This window comes from Podarcis gaigeae (genome assembly GCF_964106915.1).
Source record: "Podarcis gaigeae genome assembly, chromosome: 1".
Taxonomy (NCBI): Eukaryota; Metazoa; Chordata; class Lepidosauria; order Squamata; family Lacertidae; genus Podarcis; species Podarcis gaigeae.
The window spans coordinates 131,527,425-131,546,791 of record NC_139678.1 but is presented as its reverse complement, the minus strand read 5'-3'; the positions used below and the strand labels follow the sequence as shown (position 1 = coordinate 131,546,791).

Genomic DNA, 19,367 nt, shown 5'->3' with positions numbered 1-19,367 from the left:
GGCAAAAGACTGAAACCTGCTCTCTTGCCAAGCTCCGGCAATCGCCTTAGCAAATTAAGGTTTTCACCTGTGGTTGAAACTGCCCGAGGAAGGAGCAAATTTAATGATCTGGAGGTGGGTATTCCAAAGGGTAGGTGCCACAGCAGAGAAGGCCCTGATGACCTTCTCTAAAGACTAACCACAAATAAATGGAGAAGCTTTATGAGATATGGAAGATGTTGGCTGGTTAGGGCTTTAAAGCTAAGTGTGTGGAGTCCTTGGTGTGTGGAGTGCCACAGGGCGCAATTCTCTCCCCGATGCTTTTTAACATCTTTATGCGCCCCCTTGCCCAGATTATCCGGAACTTTGGGCTGGGCTGTCACCAATATGCTGATGACACTCAGCTCTATCTGCTGATGGATGGCCACACCAACTCGGCCCCGAACACACTGACCAGATGCTTGAAAGCTGTGGCTGGATGGTTTCGTGGGAGGCGATTGAAACTAAATCCTTCAAAGACAGAGGTCCTATGGCTAGGTCAGGATGGCATGGGGATGAGGGACCAACTCCCTTCTCTTGCGGGGGCCCAATTAGTGCCATTGCCTTCCGTTAAGAGTTTGGGGAGGCCCCTTTCCATGGAAGCGCAAGTTACAGCAACAGCCAAGGCGACATTTTTCCACCTTTGCTGCATCAAGCAGTTGGTCCCTTACCTTTCCCGCCCCAACCTGGCCACAGTGATCCATGCGACGGTCATCTCCAGGCTTGACTACTGTAATTTACTCTACGCGGGGCTGCCCTTGAAGCTGTCCCAGAAACTCCAGCGGGTACAGAATGCTGCAGCGAGGCTCCTCAAGGGGTCTCTGCCATGGGAGCATATTCACCCAGTGCTTTTCAAGCTACACTGGCTCCCGGTGGAGTACAGGGTCAGATTTAAGGTGCTGCTTTTGACCACCTCTCCCGGTATGCCCCACGGAGAGCCTCAAGGTCCATAAATAACAACACCCTAGAGGTCCTGGGCCCTAAGGAAGTCAGCTTAGCCTCAACCAGAGCCAGGGCCTTTTCAACTCTGGCTCCCACCTGGTGGAACGCTCTGTCTCGTGAGACCAGGGCTCTGCAGGATCTGATTTCTTTCCGCAGGGCCTGTAAGACAGAGTTGTTCCACCTGGCCTTTGACTTGGAGCCAATTTGATTCCCTCCCTCCCTTTTTTTCTTTTCCTTCTCCTCCTGCGATGAGGCTACATTTTAATATTTTAATGTTCCATTATTTTAATGTTGTATTTTATTTTTGTTTTTAAGTTGTAATCATTCATCTTGTTTTTATTATTGCTTGTAAGCCGCTCTGCACCCGGCCTTGGCTGGGGAGGGCGGGGTATAAATAAAAAATTATTATTATTATTATTATTATTATTATTATTATTATTATTACCGTATTTTTCGCTCTATAACACGCACCTGACCATAACACGGACATCGTTTTTAGAGGAGGAAAACAAGGGAAAAAACATTCTGAATGAAACAGTGGATGTATCATTTTTGTGCTTCATGCTGTGGCCACAGACATGTGATCTGATGGTGAATTTGGGGTGACCCAATGCAAAAATCCTGAGAATCCCTGTGCATCCATGGTTTGTAACCACGTTTTTGCACCATTGCAGCCCCAGGCAACAGTGGGTGTGTGATTTTTGGGGGGCAGGCTGTAGCTATGTGATCTGATGGGGAATTTGGGGTGACCTAATGCAAAGATCCTGAGGATCCATGTAGATCCATGCTTTTTAACCACGTTTTTGCACCATTGCAGCCCCAGGCAACAGTGGGTGCGTGATTTTTGGGGGGCAGGCTGTAGCCATGGACATGCTATGTGCTCTGATGGTGAATTTGGGCTGACCCAATGCAAAGATCCTGAGGATCCATGTGGATCCATGCTTTTTAACCACGTTTTTGCACCATTGCAGCCCCAGGCAACAGTGGGTGCGTGATTTTTTGGGGGGGGGCAGGCTGTAGCCATGGACATGCTATGTGATCTGATGGTGAATTTCGGGTGACCTAATGCAAAGATCCTGAGGATCCATGTGGATCCATGCTTTTTAACCACGTTTTTGCACCATTGCAGCCCCAGGCAACAGTGGGTGCGTGATTTTTGGGGGGCAGGCTGTAGCCATGGACATGCTATGTGATCTGATGGTGAATTTGGGCTGACCCAGTGCAAAGATCCTGAGGATCCATGTGGATCCATGCTTTTTAACCACATTTTTGCACCATTGCAGCCCCAGGCAACAGTGGGTGCGTGATTTTTGGGGGGCAGGCTGTAGCTATGGACATGCTATGTGATCTTATGGTGAATTTGGGGTGACCCAATGCAAAGATCCCTGAGGATCCATGTGGATCCATGCTTTTTAACCACATTTTTGCACCATTGCAGCCCCAGGCAACAGTGGGTGCGTGATTTTTGGGGGGCAGGCTGTAGCCATGGACATGCTATGTGATCTTATGGTGAATTTGGGGTGACCCAATGCAAAGATCCCTGAGGATCCATGTGGATCCATGCTTTTTAACCACATTTTTGCACCATTGCAGCCCCAGGCAACAGTGGGTGCGTGATTTTTGGGGGGCAGGCTGTAGCCATGGACATGCTATGTGATCTTATGGTGAATTTGGGGTGACCCAATGCAAAGATCCTGAGGATCCATGTGGATCCATGCTTTTTAACCACATTTTAAGTGGGGAGGGAAGGAAAAACACAGAAGGGACAAGGAGCAGGAGAGGGGTGTGCAGAGAAGCAGCTGGCTAAGAATGCAGGAGAGGGGTATAACTGGGAGGGAGGAAAGGAAGGCAAAAGTTTTCCCTCACCTACCCACCCAAGTCAGCCGGCTCGCACGCTCTCTCTCGCTCTCTCTCTCTCCCTCCTGCATGTTTTCCCCTCTGCATGTCTGGAGGGGAGGGGCTTTCCCTGCTCTTTGTTCCGTTTGAGCAAACACAGCAAGGAAACAGAGGTGGGTGGGCAGTAAGACCCTGAGGCAGAATGCAGGAAAGCAGTCACTTCCTGTTTTCAGCTTTCCCTTCTAGGAGACGCGCGATTTTTGCCTGCTTTTTTTTTGCCTCCCCTCGCACCATTTGGCTCCAGGGACCACACATTCGCTCCATAACACGCACAGACATTTCCCCTTCCTTTTTAGAAGAAAAAATCTGCGTGTTATAGAAGGAAAAATACGGTATTATTATTATTACTACTACTACTACTTTCTATGGGAAAGCACGCCTTGGTTTTGGAATGGACTTCCAGAACAGATTAAGTTTGAGAACCAAGGTACCACTGTATTTCTCTTACATATACCAGCTGTGCACTAGAAGAACAACTCATGTGTGATCGTGCCCTTCTCTTTCACAGAAGGAGAGAGACCAAATATAGCAGGATTGCAACCCGCCTGCACTGACTGAATTTTGTGCCTGCTGGCTTGTGGTAGATGAACATTTCAGAGCTATTTAAAAGCCTGAAACATTTCTTTTTAAGCAAACAGCATTTAGTTTAAACCTCAACAGGTGAAAGAGGCAAAAGATTTATATCATCTGAAGAATCCATGGAAACCTCGCCAAAGAGCAGTTTTCCCGAGGGGGAAAGCAGCCAGGGAAGAGGAAGTTTGGATAAGCCCCCAGTCGAGGCAACTCAAGCCAAGTGCATTCAGAAAGCACCGCTGCTCAAAGATCTGTCTGAGGGGTTGGAAAGAAACCAGTCTGCAATGAGTGAAATATATCTCACTGCTCCAAATGAGATAAACATATATAGATATTGTTGTGACATTTAAATAGAGTGTTCCAGATGCAAAAGAGGAGGGCTTTTGCAACCTTAACAGAAGAGGGAATTTCAGCCTCTGTGTCTTGAAAGGCAAGCCAAGCCTGCCCGGAGTTCTCTTCGACACAACCATGAAAGGTGAAGGAGCCCCTTCCCCTTTCAATGTTCAGAACAGAACAGGGGAAGAACTAAATTTAAAAAACCGGGCTACAGTTTTCAAAAACCCAGATTGGAAAAAACATTTAGTAAAATTACTATAAATTTGTTTTATAGTGCCATTGTTCTCCGTAGCTACCTGCAATTTAGTTTTTGAAGGGATCAGAATTAACAAAAGAGTTATAGCAATTACGTAGTTGTCCAAATGATTCCAGTGTAGTTCACACTGATACATGAGCCAACATCAAATATGGACAGTTTGCAACAGAACATATATGTAATAATAATAATTTTGAAATTTATATGCCACTTATCTAGTCAGTGGGTTGCCCAAGCCACTCTTGTAAACCTCTTCGATAGTTTTTTCTCTCACACACAATCTTTTACAATCAAGCAGTGAATAAATTGCATGAAATAAATAACATCACAAAATTCTTGCCTGTTTAAAACTTTTATAAATGGAGGCAATGTGGGAGGCCTGGTATAAACAGGGACCTTGAGCACATTTTCCATTAACCGTCTCAGACGGGTGCATTGCAGATATATTTTCTTCAAACCGCTACCTTCGGTTCTGTGTCAGTGTATACTCAAAATATATGCAGAACTTGAATGGCAGTGTGCCAGTCATCCATCGATTAAAAAAGAGGAAAGCTCAAGTAAATTCTCTTGACAGTGTTCCCTTACCTTGCATCTGCCACGGTTGCTCGGACCACTCCCCAGGCCACTACGAAAACAGCCGGAAACCCTACAAATATGAAAAATTCATTGCCAACTGTTAGAACAGATTTCCCTTGAGGAACAAAAGAATAATTCATAATGCCTTTCTGCTCACTCAGAGGATATTAACTGAAGCGTTTAGAAAGAGCAGGCACAAAAAACCCAGACAGTGCCCTTTTCCCATGAACAAAGCAGAATGTCTGAAAGGTCACTATCCACAGCAAGCAAAAAAACCTTCAATTTGTGCTGATGACAAATTGCAGCTAGCCTGAAGCTCACCTGCTTCCCATCCCATCTCCTCTTCCACTAATTTCACATTTCAATTAGCGGTAACCAGTTTATATCATCATGCAAACCCTAAACTATGGTCTGTTTTAACTAGGGTTTATTTAAAGAAGCCAGCTTCCTGACACCTGCTCTAGTGCAGATAAATGATTCGGATTAAAGTACACTACTTTATACTATCTGAATTAGATCTATAAAATCAGTTTTGGCCTTATACAACCCACTTAAGATATTTTGGGTATTCTGATCAATGCACTTTGGAGTAACAAAAAATTCCGGATTACGTGATGCTAAGAATTAATGAACTGTGAGAGGGCTATTGAGGTTTCATACAGAGGTGGTTTTTTTTTTTTGGGGGGGAGCCTATGTTTTATTTACAAAACATAAAAATACATGAAAAGTGTTATGTACTGAAGTTCTCACCCTGGGCCAGCAGGGGGATACTGTAGATAGTTATGCAAATGAAGGATCGAAAAGTGACGTTCAGTGATTGGATAGTTTTGTGTGCAAATGAAGGATCGAAAAGTGATGTTCAGTGATTGGATAGTTTTAGAAAATGGCAACAGTTGCATTGTTCTGGAGCTCTATATAAGCAGGCTGACTGAGCTCCTCAGCCTAGTTCTGTTCTGGCATCTGAATAAAGAAGAGCTGTTTAAAGAATCGCTGTGTCGTCTGACATGTTCACCCACAACTTAACAAAAAGTGTTTCTATCAAACAGATTGTAAAAAAAATATAAAAATCCAAGAAATATGGCAATAAAACCCCATGCATATCAGATTCAAAAATGCTATAAAATTATTACTTTAAGAGTTATAATGCTATCAAAAAAGGAGAAGAAGGCATGTGACCTAACATGATCATCTTCATCATCATCATGTTTATTGCAGTGCTTGAAGAACTCACCTTTTCAGGTAACACTAAACTTAAGGGATATAACCATGTCCTACTTTGAAACAAACCCCTTTTACTTCTCTTTCCACTTTTTGAGCACTTGGTTGAAAGAACCTGCAACGTGGTCCATTTCTGAATAATGCTGTTTTGCATGGCATCTCCTCTCTGAACAGAGAACATATGTACCTGCGCATCATTATAGCTATTGTATATAACCACTCTGGCACTGAAGGAGGAAGAGGTTTTTCCCCAGTAATGAGAAATTGTCACCTTAGTGCCTACTGAATAAATTTATCGCTTCTTCCAAATCAGTGTCACTTAGCACTTGATGATTTAATAACACACCGACTGAATTCAGAGCAATTTCATAACCTGTAATTTGATGAATATACCACAGAATGGTTTTCCAATATTATTTTATCTTCAAACATTCCCAAAATAAATGTGAGTTTGTCCAAAGCTTATTTATTTTGGGACACGCACACCCCAGCAATTATTTTCTACATATTTTGGCTCTTGTTGGCATCTGTAAGATTGTTAATATATTAGGATTTTATTATTATATAATTCCATTACCTAATATTGAAACTCCCCCAACATAATAACCAGAACTCCTTCAAATTAAACTCTACCAATGAGATTTTGTGACCACATGAAATATACCTAAATGAGTTCTGGTGGACATTGTTTGGTGCATAGTTTGATCCTAGTAGTCTACTTGGAAATAAGTTCAATTTATTTCAATAGGGCATATTTCCTAGTAAGGTATTTATAACCAGCCTAGAATAATATAATAACAGTGTTTATTTTAAAAGAAGATCTTCTGCCAACATTAAATTGACTTAAAAAAGAGCTTGAGAGTAAAAAAGCTACCATCTTTTAGCTCTTGAATCAGAACTTTGTGGCTTTAATAGCTCCAAGCTTAAGGAGAAAATGTGTTTAAAATTTGTCTTTAATGAAAATCTACCTCCAGGCAAATTGAAATTAATCTATTGTTTCTTGTCGAACAGGAACTTGCAGGTTATGTTAGTATTTCAGAGTCTCTCAGAAGTATCAAGCAGAGGCAATAGTCAGAAGCAAGGAATGTGATGATGAAATAAACCTCTATCCTGCTAGATTCAAACACTATTTTGATTCAGTCTGATTCAGTGTAAGCCAGTTTCATATTATTATGTGTACCTCACCTCCCCAAACATGTGAATTTGGCATTTCGCTTTCAAAGGAATTAAAACTTACAGTTAGTCACGGTCCCTGCTTCACATCATTTTTTTGAAACTCCTAGCCTTGCATCTTGACAAAATATAGCAGCCTTAGTTCTGATGGGAGCTTGTTAACGTAAATCACTCGGGGTCTAAGTTGTGCACAGAAACTTCCCTCACATCCAGCCTGCACACAGCAGCACTGACACAGCAGAGACAGGGAGTGGGTTGCCTCCTGCCTCAAGTGTCTCATTAGCTAGACAGCTCTTCAAGCACAAGCGAGAACTGCGACATGCGCGGAGGCATGGATAGAACAGAGAACAAGGCAGACGGAGGCCAAACAATCCTTTGTGAGACACGGATGCTGCTAGCAAACTACAGACCAACAGACTCCTCGTTTTCACTTGATGGTGGTAAAGCTGTGTCTGGACTGAACCATTTCAGGCAGCACCCGGGGTCTCATATGACGGAATGGTCCTGAACTAAACGTAAGGAAGAAAAGGTCCAGGGTTCTCCTAGACATGGCAGGCTTCTCTAGGTGCTTTTCTGCGAGGCAGCATACCAACCTGTGAGCCTCTTGTCTTCAGTGGCAAGTCCACAAAAGGGATTTTACACCACAATGAGAGACCAGAGGGTTGCGGCAGCAGAGGTGGGCTTGAATCCTAAGACAGTTAACTCAAGGAAGTTCAAGGAGGGAAGGGATGTTTCTTCTCTCCCCTGCAGAGACTTGTGTCCCTAAAGCCTTTCTGCAAAGCTGAGGGCTGTCCTGGACAGGAGATGAGGAAGAGGGAGTTGCTGGACGATGGGTGATTTGTCACAAATCAGATTTGGATCCTGATATGCATTATAAAGTCTCCTATCTGATGATTTTTTGGGTTGCTTTTTTAAAAAAAAGATTTGGGCAGTGCCATTATAGCAAAAATGACAAATTATATACGACTCTGAGATGGCAAGGCGATGCAAAAGATCAAAGATTTCTCACTAAAGTTTGTGTTACATTGGAACAATAAATATTGTTAACGTTTTGCTCCAATTCACTGTTTTTTAAGTACCATGAGTATCTGAAGTTTTAGCATTTGGGAGACATTCTTTTGTGAACTATTCATGAAATAAATTTGTATCTAGGCTAAGGCTGCAATCCTAATTACATGGAAGTAAATCCTATTGCAGTGAGAGATTTTACCTTCTTGGGCTCCATGATCACTGCAGATGGTGACAGCAGTCACGAAATTAAAAGACGCCTGCTTCTTGGGAGAAAAGCAATGACAAACCTAGACAGCATCTTAAAAAGCAGAGACATCACCTTGCCGACAAAGGTCCTTATAGTTAAAGCTATGGTTTTCCCAGTAGTGATGTATGAAAGTGAGAGCTGGACCATAAGGAAGGCTGATCGCCAAAGAATTGATGCTTTTGAATTATGGTGCTGGAGGAGACTCTTGAGAGTCCCATGGACTGCAAGAAGATCAAACCTCTCCATTCTGAAGGAAATCAGCCCTGAATGTTCACTGGAAGGACAGATTGTGAAGTTGAGGTTCCAATACTTTGGCCACCTCACGAGAAGAGAAGACTCCCTGGAAAAGACCCTGATGTTGGGAAAGATGGAGGGCACAAGGAGAAGGGGACGACAGAGGACGAGATGGTTGGACAGTGTTCTCAAAGCTACAAACATGAGTTTGATCAAACTGTGGGAGGCAGTGGAAGACAGGAGTGCCTGGCGTGCTCTGGTCCATGGGGTCACGAAGAGTTGGACACGACTAAACGACTAAACAACAACAACAAAAATCCTACTGAACTTCTGAGTGAGCATGCATACAATTGCACTGCATGTTCGTTCCACTTAAGTCCTGTTGAAATCATCGTGACTTAAGTCATAGCACCATCAGTCCTGCACGTCTTGTAAATCAGCTCTGGAGGGTTGAGGGAACTCCCCCAGAACAAATTTAGGGCGTGTGCAGGGAGAGGAGAGTGTTAGAATATTCCGTTCCACCTTAAGAGGAACAGGCATGACTGTTGTGTGTCACATGCCTGTTTACACTCCAGCACAGCACAGCTTGCTGGGAACTTCCGTTTGTGTGTATAGCTTTTGCCCTTTTGCTTGGACACAAAGGAGAGCAGACATGTTTTTCCTTTGTCCTGATGCTGAATAAAATGCCTGTAAATACACTTTACACAGCCTCTCTCTGCCCTTCCATTGCGAAGAGTTCTTATCTCTGCTGGCTTGCATGCCCAGCTTCTGATGGCTTGTGAAGCTCGGGTCGCAGTTACATGCTGATGCAAGGACTGGAGTTCGCCCGGCTGCCGGCCAGTGGGCTGGAGCCAGATGGGGGCCTGCCAATTGCCCCCGTTCCCTTGGACACATCCCAACAGAGAGGTGGGGAGTTCCAGTGCACAGCTAGAACTCCTTAGAATCATAGAATCGTAGAGATGGCTATCCTCGCACTAGGAGAACTGTTAAGCTGGGTATCACCCATACCAATTTTACTAGGACCTACGTGAAACTTATTTTGGCTGCAATCCTTGCACGCTTACCTGGGAACAAGTTCTGCAGAACACAGTGGGGCTTCTTCTTCAGTAAGCATCCTCAGCATTGCACTGTCAGTTTGGACCTAACTCACAAAACTGAAAAATACGTAAACCACCCCCTTCTCATTTTGTGGTTTGCAAAAAGAATTTAAAATAAAAAATAGAAAGGCATTGCCCAAGAGATAATGTTAGAATGGACAGAACTGCGGGAGGCAGTGGAAGAAAAGAGTGCCTGGCATGCTCTGGTCCATGGGGTCACGAAGAGTCAGACACGACTAAACGACTTAACAACAACAACAACAACCATCTAGCTTTAAATGGAAAGACAATGCTTCAATGAGAGACAAATGTACCTTACCCCAGCCTGTTAAGATGAAACCCCATAGGTACTGGGTATCCGAAAAGAAAGCCACAAATATTAAGCTGTGCAGATAGAGGCCTTCAACCAAGATCCAGTAGTAGTTGGTCGTCAAGAAGTAAATAAACATCACCACAGTAATCTTGCACCAGACCTGTCAATCAATTCAAAATAAAGCAGCACAGTTGTGGTGGTCAGGGAAGCAGTTAAATGTAATAGTATACTTGCATATTTATCGTAGTCTTCCAGTTTCAGTGGCCTTATTAATTTGGCATCAAGGTCAAGGCTATGACTCATGTTAACTAACGTTGTTCAGTAAGTTTTACTGTCCTTTGTCATCCTCACACAAAGAATTGTTTCAATTCTGTATTAAATTGGGAGTCATGTGTAATGGTTCTGAAAATAACGGGAGTCTGTTATGTGCTTAAAAAACCCACACAATTATTGCCAGCTACTTAAAAACAGCCTCTTCCACCCGATCGACACTTTTGCAGCCGTTGTGCTGCCCACCAGCACCACGATCGGTGTTTGCGCAGTGACACAAAAGCTGTGAATTGAAGGCGTGCTTCCTCACATACCCAGACAGACCCGTCAGGAAGCTGCAGCTCGTTAAGGGCTTCTGTTCATGCCGTATGGGTCTTTATACACACAGCATATTGGTGGTGGTGAGCAGAAAGGGCTGGGCCAATAGTCAGGCTGCTTCCTAGACACTCCCTGTGGACATTTACTCCTGTGGAAGACCTTTGAGGGACCACCCTGAATGCTCTCAATGGATCAGAACTTCTCTCTCTATTCTATCACCAATACTGCTGCTCACTCCGGTATTCAAGGAAAGAGCCATAGCTCAGAGGTAAAGCATCCACTTTAGATGCAGAAGATCTCAGATCCAATCTCCGGCATTAGGGATGGGAGAGACCCTCACCTGGAGTCCTGGAGAACCACTGCCAGCCATTGCAGACAAGCATGGCACTAGGTGGGCCACTTGTCCGACTTCCTAGTTCCTAGTCTGCAATTCTGTGCTCCAATCAGCTAAAGTAGACCCCTCACAGTCTAGTATCAGAATCAGCCTTTCTTGTCGCCTAGTGCCAACATAAAATAAATGATTTACCTAGCAGGGAGATACCGCAGTCACAAAGATGGCTTTCCCAGGATGAGGCTCATCCATTGCACTACAGGTGTGCTGATCTCTGCAATTTACTCAAATGCGGTAAACTCAGCTCCATAATTTGTGGTAGGCCTTGAAAACTGGGTGGTGGTTTTTGTTTGTTATTATGGTACGTGTTTTTGTGTTTTTATACAGTGGTACCTCGGGTTAAGTACTTAATTCGTTCCGGAGGTCAGTTCTTAGCCTGAAACTGTTCTTAATCTGCAGCACCACTTTAGCTAATGGGGCCTCCCTCTGCCACCGTCGCACGATTTATGTTCTCATCCTGAAGCAAAGTTCTTTTTTTTTTTTAAAGCGTATATTAATTTTCCAATAAAAACATCTGATTAACATATCAAATCAAATCCAATAAAAATAAATAAATAAAATAAAAAGGTCCAATTGTCTTCCAAATCGTAATAATTTTGCTTTGACTTCCCACGGTCTGAATTTCCACGGTCTGAAGCAAAGTTCTTAACCCGAGGTAATATTTCTGGGTTAGCGGAGTCTGTAACCTGAAGCGTCTGTAACCCGAGGTACCACTGTATTGTAAAACACAATATATACAGTGTTGCCCTGTGATCTTTGGGTGAAATTTAATTAAGGATAATAGTAGCAGTAGTAGTAAGTGGTATTGACTGGTCACACTGAAAACTATACAATTATCCCAAAGATATTTTTTTCACAGTTCTGCTGAAGCTGGGAAGCAACACTGCAAATAAATTGGCTCAAATGACAGTATTCTTTACTGAACTGTATTCTTTTCAGTATTTTTATTGAATTTCTATCCCAGGATCTCGAAGGAACTCAGGATCCAAGTGTGGAATGTATTTATATATATTTACTTTTCCAGCATGTACTGGCTGACATGTACTGTGGAGAGGGGTGACTTGGGCTCATTCTGAACCAGCTGAAATGCAACTGAGGTCCAGCACTGAGGTTTGAGCAACTAGGAAGGCTCAGGGACCATCACTGAAATCAGTAGATTTGGATGCCCGGGAAATATTAATGGCTTCCTGCTACCAGCCATAAGGGGCGAGACTCAACGAAGGTGTTGCATGCATATGATGAGTTTCACTCATGTAACAGAATGAGGTCCCCCTGGGTGCCCTAAATCTGCTCTGGAGAGTTGGGGGAAATCCCCAGAACAGGTTTAGAAGGTCCACAGAGGAAGGAGAGGGGAAAGGTCCCACTGGGCATGCTCCACTAAGCACTACACTGAATTTCACTCACAGTCCCTGCCTGCTGGGTCACTTTGGCGTCAGTGTTCTCAGATGCGGATTGGGCACGAGAGGATATTGAACAGTGATTCTGTTAGGTAATGATGGATGAACTTTAGCAAGAGGAGGAGAGAAGTACTTACATACTGGGACTTGTCCAGGGCTGGAGCCGCTATGATATTTTGCAGGTCACCCACGAGCAGCGAGTCAAGCTCTTTGACTCCGATATGAGCATGAACTACTCTGTCTTTTATAAATATGCTGGTACCTCTGAGCATGAAAGAGACAAACAGATGCAGGTGTATATAATTCCGGGTGCAGTGAAGTCTCCTGTGTGCAAGGGGGGAAAACCTAATTAAAGGGAGCATAAGAACTCAAGAAGAGCCCTGCTGGATCAGACCCAGTCCTGCACTCTTGAAAAGCTCTTGAATTTACCGCGTCAGAAAAGGAAACCTCCAGTTGTTCCAAGAGCATCACTGGCGGCAGATATCAGGTGGGCATGTTGCCTGAACAGCAGGTTACAATGGTCTACCAATTGCGCAGGTAAGCATTCTAAAACGTGACAGCGATAGGATGGTTTCAGTTGTAATATAAGCGCAGGCCCTTAAGGAGGAGTCGCTGCATGTTAAACAAAGCTCCAATGTATTATGTTCCCTTCAAATGTCATAACAAAGAGAGAGGCAAACTAAACATTGCATGCAAATGAGTGAAAAGGGGTTCAAACAGTTAAAAAAAATGAGAAAGAACTTGGGAGGCTAACGTTTTCAGCAGAGAAGTAGCTGCGTATGGGAACTACTTAATCCTTTCCCCACCGGTTGTTTTTTGCTCAAAATTAAGTCCTCCAGCATCTTTCCCCCACTGGGATTCTAGATGTGTATCTGCCATCATAAATATAGATGCAGCCAGCAGGGAAAAAAATAATCATTTTTCTCCATGCCCTTTCTTGGCTCAAATCTCAGCCTGCTGGGGCAGCTTTTTAATGTAATACATATATAAAGTCCTGGGCTTTGTTACTCACAATTGTGTACAATGTTCAGTTTCCCCAGTGATATTGACTGGATTCAAGTGTTCAGCCCATGACAGCCACTCCATTTTATACTGCAATTAAATTTATCCACTTGCCATTGTGAGGGAAAGAATGTGAGTGGCAAGGGAGGGGTAGTCATCGTAGGAATTGCAGACATTATGTCATCTATGGACTGGCTAAAAGGTTTAAGAGAGGACGGACAGATTCTAGAGGTGTGATTTACTCGCCTGAAGTAGCCCATGATGAAGATCGCCACAGCCAGAGAGCAGAAGGAGATGGAGTACCCAACAGTGTACATGACATAGAGGCGTTCGAAGAATTCCCTCTGGAGGAAACAGAAGATGTTCCAGGATTTATTTTCTCCTTCAGTGCACAATTGAGCAGTTCTAAGATATGTCCTTCAAGAGAATCCAGTCTGGAGCTCAACTGTTGTCATTTACAGACCAACACAATCCTATTCTGCATGGAGGTAAAGCCAGGATTGTACCTGCAACCCCATTGTGTTACCCATTCTGGGAAGGTATGCTCCAATCCGTACGGCTGTTGTATGATACTAAACAATTTTTATGCATTGTTTTGGGGTGACCAACATTTCTTCTGAGTGCCCCCTCCCTCACGGTGGTGTTGGAGATTTGCCATGTCCTGGAGAACGACTGAAAGGTGACGTTTCTCAAGTCATGGTAGTTTCTGGCACAGTTTACAATATTTAATCGTTATAAAGATGTACTCTTCTTATAGTGCAATCTAATTGCAAGAATTTAGACTAAAATAGACTGAGCTCTTCCTACCCTCTAATTTATGGATTACAGGAACCCCTGACCATTAGATCCAGTCACGGATGACTCTGGGGTTCAGCGCTCATTTAGCTTTACTGGCCGAGGGAGCCGACGTTTGTCCGCAGACAGTTTTCCCGGGTCATGTGGCCAGCATCACTAAGCCACTTCTGGCGAACCAGAGCAGCGCACGGAAACGCCGTTCAGCTTCCCGCTGGAGCACTACCTATTTATCTACTTGCACTTTGATGTGCTTTTGAACTGCTAGGTTGGCAGGAGCAGGGACCGAGCAGCGGGAGCGCACCCCGTCGTGGGGATTTGAACCGCCAATCTTCTGATTGGCAAGGTCTAGACTCTGTGGTTTAACCCACAGTGCCACCCACGTCTCTTAAAATTATGGATTAATTAGTAATAAAAGCCAGTTAGGTTCCCCAACACTCTCAGCACTAAAACACCCTCAAGCACCCACAGCTTTTCAACTCTGTTCCTTTGCATGTACCTTTCCTGGGCTGTTTTCTGCTTGCAGGAAGTCAAAGCATTCTGAATAATTAGACCATGTCTGGTTCAAACTTTGCACAGAGACCCACGTTCCATTTGAGCTACAGTGTCGGAAAGCCAGGCCTGCAAGAGAGAAGATGTGCTCCCATGAGAAGGTTCTTCCCAGCTAGGTTTTGTGTAAGATAAAATCCAACGTGAAACGTGTCGCTGGTACCTTTGTGGTTGAAGTCATATATATAAGGAGGGCATGGGACAGCTAATGTTTTCCCCACAGACCCCCTGGGCCAGCAGACCAGACCGTCCCATTCTGGGAAGCAGTTGCCTTCTGTAGGGGGAAAGCAGAAATAAGCTGTAAATGAAGAACATGAGAAAAAGCAGGAAAGAGCACAGTGTGTGATCCTCTGGGTTGTTTTTTTTAATGCTTTCAAAATTACTTCCCTCCAAATGAGGCAAGAACAGAGCATTTTCTGCCAAAACGGAAGCTAAAAATATTCTCCAATTTGTGTCAGAATCAATGTGAGCATTCAAGCAGCTCAGATTTACAAAGAAACAACTTTTCATATTGCATGCAGTTACAACACATATATTTGGGTCATCTTATTTTGTTCTATGACAATTTAACAACTGGTCCCTGGATCCTGCAGGTGGCGCTGTGGGTTAAAGCCTCAGCGCCTAGGACTTGCCGATCGAAAGGTCGGCGGTTCGAATCCCTGCGGCGGGGTGCGCTCCCGCTGCTCGGTCCCAGCGCCTGCCAACCTAGCACTTCGAAAGCACCTCCGGGTGCAAGTAGATAAATAGGGACCGCTTACCAGCGGGAAGGTAAACGGCGTTTCTGTGTGCGGCTCTGGCTCGCCAGAGCAGCGATGTCACGCTGGCCACGTGACCCGGAAGTGTCTCCAGACAGCGCTGGCCCCTGGCCTCTTGAGTGAGATGGGCGCACAACCCCAGAGTCTGTCAAGACTGGCCCGTACGGGCAGGGGTACCTTTACCTTTACCTACCCTGGATCCTGCAATTATCATCTGAGGCAGCAACACAAGAATGGGCCTTGTCTGTGGTGGCTCCCCACTAGTGGAATGCTCTGTCCTGGGAGACTTGTCTGGCACCTTCATTGCATATTTTTCAGCACCAGGCGAAAGCACTTTGGCTAATTAAACAATCTATGGCCTTTTAAACTGGGGGAGTTGTTGTGTGTTTCTATGTTATGTATTTTTGTGTTTTTATATTGTAAACCTCTTTGTGATCCTGGGATGAAGGATGGTAAAGAAATTCAAATAATTAACAAACAAACAAATGAGTCAGAGTGAACACAAATTCCAAGAATGGTCTCAAATGCTTCTAGGTTGATACTGCCCCCAGAAAATTGCTATTTCCCCTGGAATTAAGTAAGTTGATATACATTTTCAGTGGACTGAACCAACACCGTTGCCTCAGGATAGTGAACAGAGACCTGGAACAGATTGACTGCCGTTATGCATTTTGTTCAGCGAAGAGAAATATAAAACAGTTTCAAGATATAGATAAGAAAAAAATATATATTCTGCAGACTCTCTCTCTCTCTCTTCATGCTTCCCTCTGTTTCTTCTGCCAAACATTTCCCCCCAATTGATTCTCACTCTTTCCATTTCTTCCAATTGTTAAGCTGACGCTCCTTCCTTCTATTCCTCTAGTTTCTCCTCATCAAGTCTTTGCCCAGTTGTTACACAATGCTGTTTGCTCTTCTGTCCCTGTCTCCCAGCCCACCTTTCTCTGAACACCTTCCTCCTCCTCCTCCTCCTTCTGTTATCATTATTTCTTGCACTCTAATGGTAGTTGAAGCTATAATGGTATTTTCCCAACCAACCTTAAATCTGCTTTAGAGTTTCTTCCTTTTAGGGAGGGGAAAAGCTCTTAAAGCTTGTTTTGGCTAACTATCGTCTTCCATTTCCTTTATTTTAATTTGAAAATGTAGTTTTATCTTGGTGTTTGGAATTTATTATTATTTCACAGTGCAGTCCTGTGTGTGTCTACACAGAACTACACTCTGATTGGGGTTCACTCCCAGTTTGCATAGGAATGTAGTCTTACTCTCAGGTCCTATTTATGTATGCGATGACAGCGGCAAGAATGTTATATGCCCAGGGATGGAAGGAGAAAGAACCACATCGAAAGAAGAATGGATATTGAAACTGATGAACTATGCCGAAATGGCGAAATTGACTGGGAAGATTAGACACCATAAATTTAGAAATGAATGGATTAACTTTAGAGAATATATGAAGGAGCATTGTAAACATTTAAAAACGTTTGCAGGATTGGATTAGCACTTGTAATCTGATAAAGGGTATTGAAAAAGGAGATTTAATAGATTGGATAAAAGTATTCAGTCACAGAAAAGAGACAATTATTGGAAACCAGGGAGAAGAGTGGGGGGAAGTCCGGGGGTCGGAAGAAACCCTATAAAGATATTGAATTTGTTATGGATTAATGCAAATACAGTGGTACCTCGGGTTACAGATGCTTCAGGTTACAGACTCTGCTAACCCAGAAATAGTGCTTCAGGTTAAGAACTTTGCTTCAGAATAAGAACAGAAATCGGGCTCTAGCGGCGCGCCGGCAGGAGGCCCCATTAGCTAAAGTGGTGCTTCAGGTTAAGAATGGACCTCCGGAACGAATTAAGTACTTAACCCGAGGTACCACTGTACTACTGTATGCTAAAATTTTCTAAAATAATATAAAAATAAAAATAAAATAAAAAGGAATGTCGTCTTACTCTCTTTTGATCTTCATTGGACTGAAGGTGATTTGGGCGGAAGCACCTCAAACAGCAGTTTTTGTCAAGAAACGATAGGCATGTTGTGGCTAACATGGTGTGTATGAGGCTTTGGAAACTAGCAGTGGGAGCACATTGGATTCAGAGTAAGCAAGAATGTGAACAAGACCTTAGAAATGCGGTCTGGAATGGGACGGGAAAAGAAAACAAATTATTTAGAAACACCACCTCCTTCTTCCTGTAGCAGAGACGTGATATTTAGTTCGCATTGAAGTTTGGCCTCCAGGAGACGATAAATCTGGTCCTCCATTGTAACGGTGTCATCGAAATCATCCTGTCAAACACAAACCCAGGCAGAAATAAGGTTGGTGAAGAAGGATCTTCTTTTAGGAGAGAAAAGAAGGTAAACAACCGAATTTTTCATATTTCATAGTGGCTGCACTTTCATTCTGAAGTATTTGACACATTTTAAAGTAATAAATACCCAGAGCTTTGGCCATGGTTAAGACACCAGGACTTTACATAACCTGATCTGCCTTTGATTGTATCACTAGGTTTCCTAGTAACGGTTCCCAAATTTATGAAGAGGCAGACATTTCAGCTTGTTCCAGCAGAGCCAGTTACTTAAGAATTTGCTTCATGTGCTTTCTGTTCTGCAACATCAAAGCAGTGTCAGATCTACACTTTTTGCTACAGTGGGCAAAGGCCTGCAATGACAACTCCCTCCCCTACAGGTCTGTGTGCGGAAGGATTCTTATTGAAAAAAGACTTCTTGTTTTGGATAATGAACAGAGATGCCTGCCTGACGCTCCACTTACTGCAATAAATGAGGACAGCATGGTGGATCTGAGCTTTCTGAAGAAACCTGATAGTGGTATATTATTATTGCAGTTTATTTTAAGCTAATCCTAGTAGGAGATGGAAGACGCTTTTGAATGCAAAAAGGGCATTCCCTTTGGTATGCACAGCTTAGCCTTTGGAGACTTTCACATTATGAAGTCATTATGGAAAGGGCAGTTTTCTTCTGACAGCAAGCAGAAAACACAAGACCTTCCTCCCAAACTGCCTGTGAGATTATGTTTCCACATCACACACACACACACACACACACACACACGGCTTTCTATTCTAGATTTAGGCTTCATCCTCATTGGGGATGGATGAGTCAGCCGACTGCCAGATTGTAATTATTCAAAGGTTTGGGCAACTGTTTCCCTTCCTGAATTTACAGGTCATGGTTGGACTGCCCACAAACTCTGCAGGGGCCCTCTTAATATAAACAATGCTTCTAAAATATTTGTTGGAGAAAGTCTCTTAATGGAGTCAGGCTTCCTGGTTTCTTAAGTCCCAGGGAAAACAAACTGCTTGACCCCCTGCTTGCCAGCCTAGAGCTGCTAGTTGAAAAGCACAATTAGCACTGCAGATCTGCCCAAGCCAACAGAGCTGTCCTCTGACTCCAACACTGGCAAAAATCAATACTGTATTAAGCAAAGACTGCCAAGGCATATGTTAAATACTTGCAGGCAGCAAGATAAGGCAGAGGAGGAAAAACGGCCCAGAACAGATTCACGTTCCTATGAAATTCTCTTCATTTATAGCACCTGTCACAAAGCAATTTAAATAATGCCACAGAGATAGAGAGATATTTACATGCATAGGGGTTGTGAGTTCAGCCACAGTCACTGCAGGGCCTCTGCTAATAAAATATCAAGGGGTGGGGAGCTGACTGGAGACACACTTTTTCCCTCCTAAAAAGTAAGGGGAAATGTGTGTGCGTCTTATGGAGCGAATGCAGGGTGCGCAGCTATCCCAGAAGCCAGAACAGCAAGAGGGATTGCTGCTTTCACTGCGCAGCGATCCCTCTTGCTGTTCTGGCTTCTGAGATTCAGAATTTTTTTCTTCTTGTTTTCCTCCTCCAAAAACTGGGTGCGTCTTGTGGTCTGGTGCGTCTTATAGAGCGAAAAATACAGTAATCTAAAATAACTACCTTGGTTTCACGCTCCATCACTAACCTAGATTAGAACTCTCCATTCCCCTCAAGCATCAACTCACTAATGGG

The 19,367-nt window shown here is 43.7% G+C and overlaps 1 protein-coding gene across 3 annotated transcripts in view; it reads right to left on the bottom strand.

Moving 5' to 3' along the window:
- PTH2R (parathyroid hormone 2 receptor) overlaps window positions 1-19,367 on the bottom strand; it is a 38,313-nt gene that overhangs the window by 14,009 nt on the left and 4,937 nt on the right. The window contains exons 2-8 of one of the 3 annotated variants that reach the window (XM_083709509.1): window positions 17,537-17,642; window positions 14,773-14,883; window positions 14,560-14,681; window positions 13,515-13,612; window positions 12,404-12,590; window positions 9,897-10,050; window positions 4,607-4,667 (exon numbers count right to left, since the gene is read on the bottom strand). In XM_083709509.1, coding sequence (XP_083565635.1) covers window positions 4,607-4,667; window positions 9,897-10,050; window positions 12,404-12,590; window positions 13,515-13,612; window positions 14,560-14,681; window positions 14,773-14,883; window positions 17,537-17,642 — 839 coding nt within the window. The remainder of the gene's footprint in view (window positions 1-4,606; window positions 4,668-9,896; window positions 10,051-12,403; window positions 12,591-13,514; window positions 13,613-14,559; window positions 14,682-14,772; window positions 14,884-17,536; window positions 17,643-19,367) is intronic. The other 2 variants (XM_083709510.1, XM_083709511.1) reach the window with 2 other exon arrangements.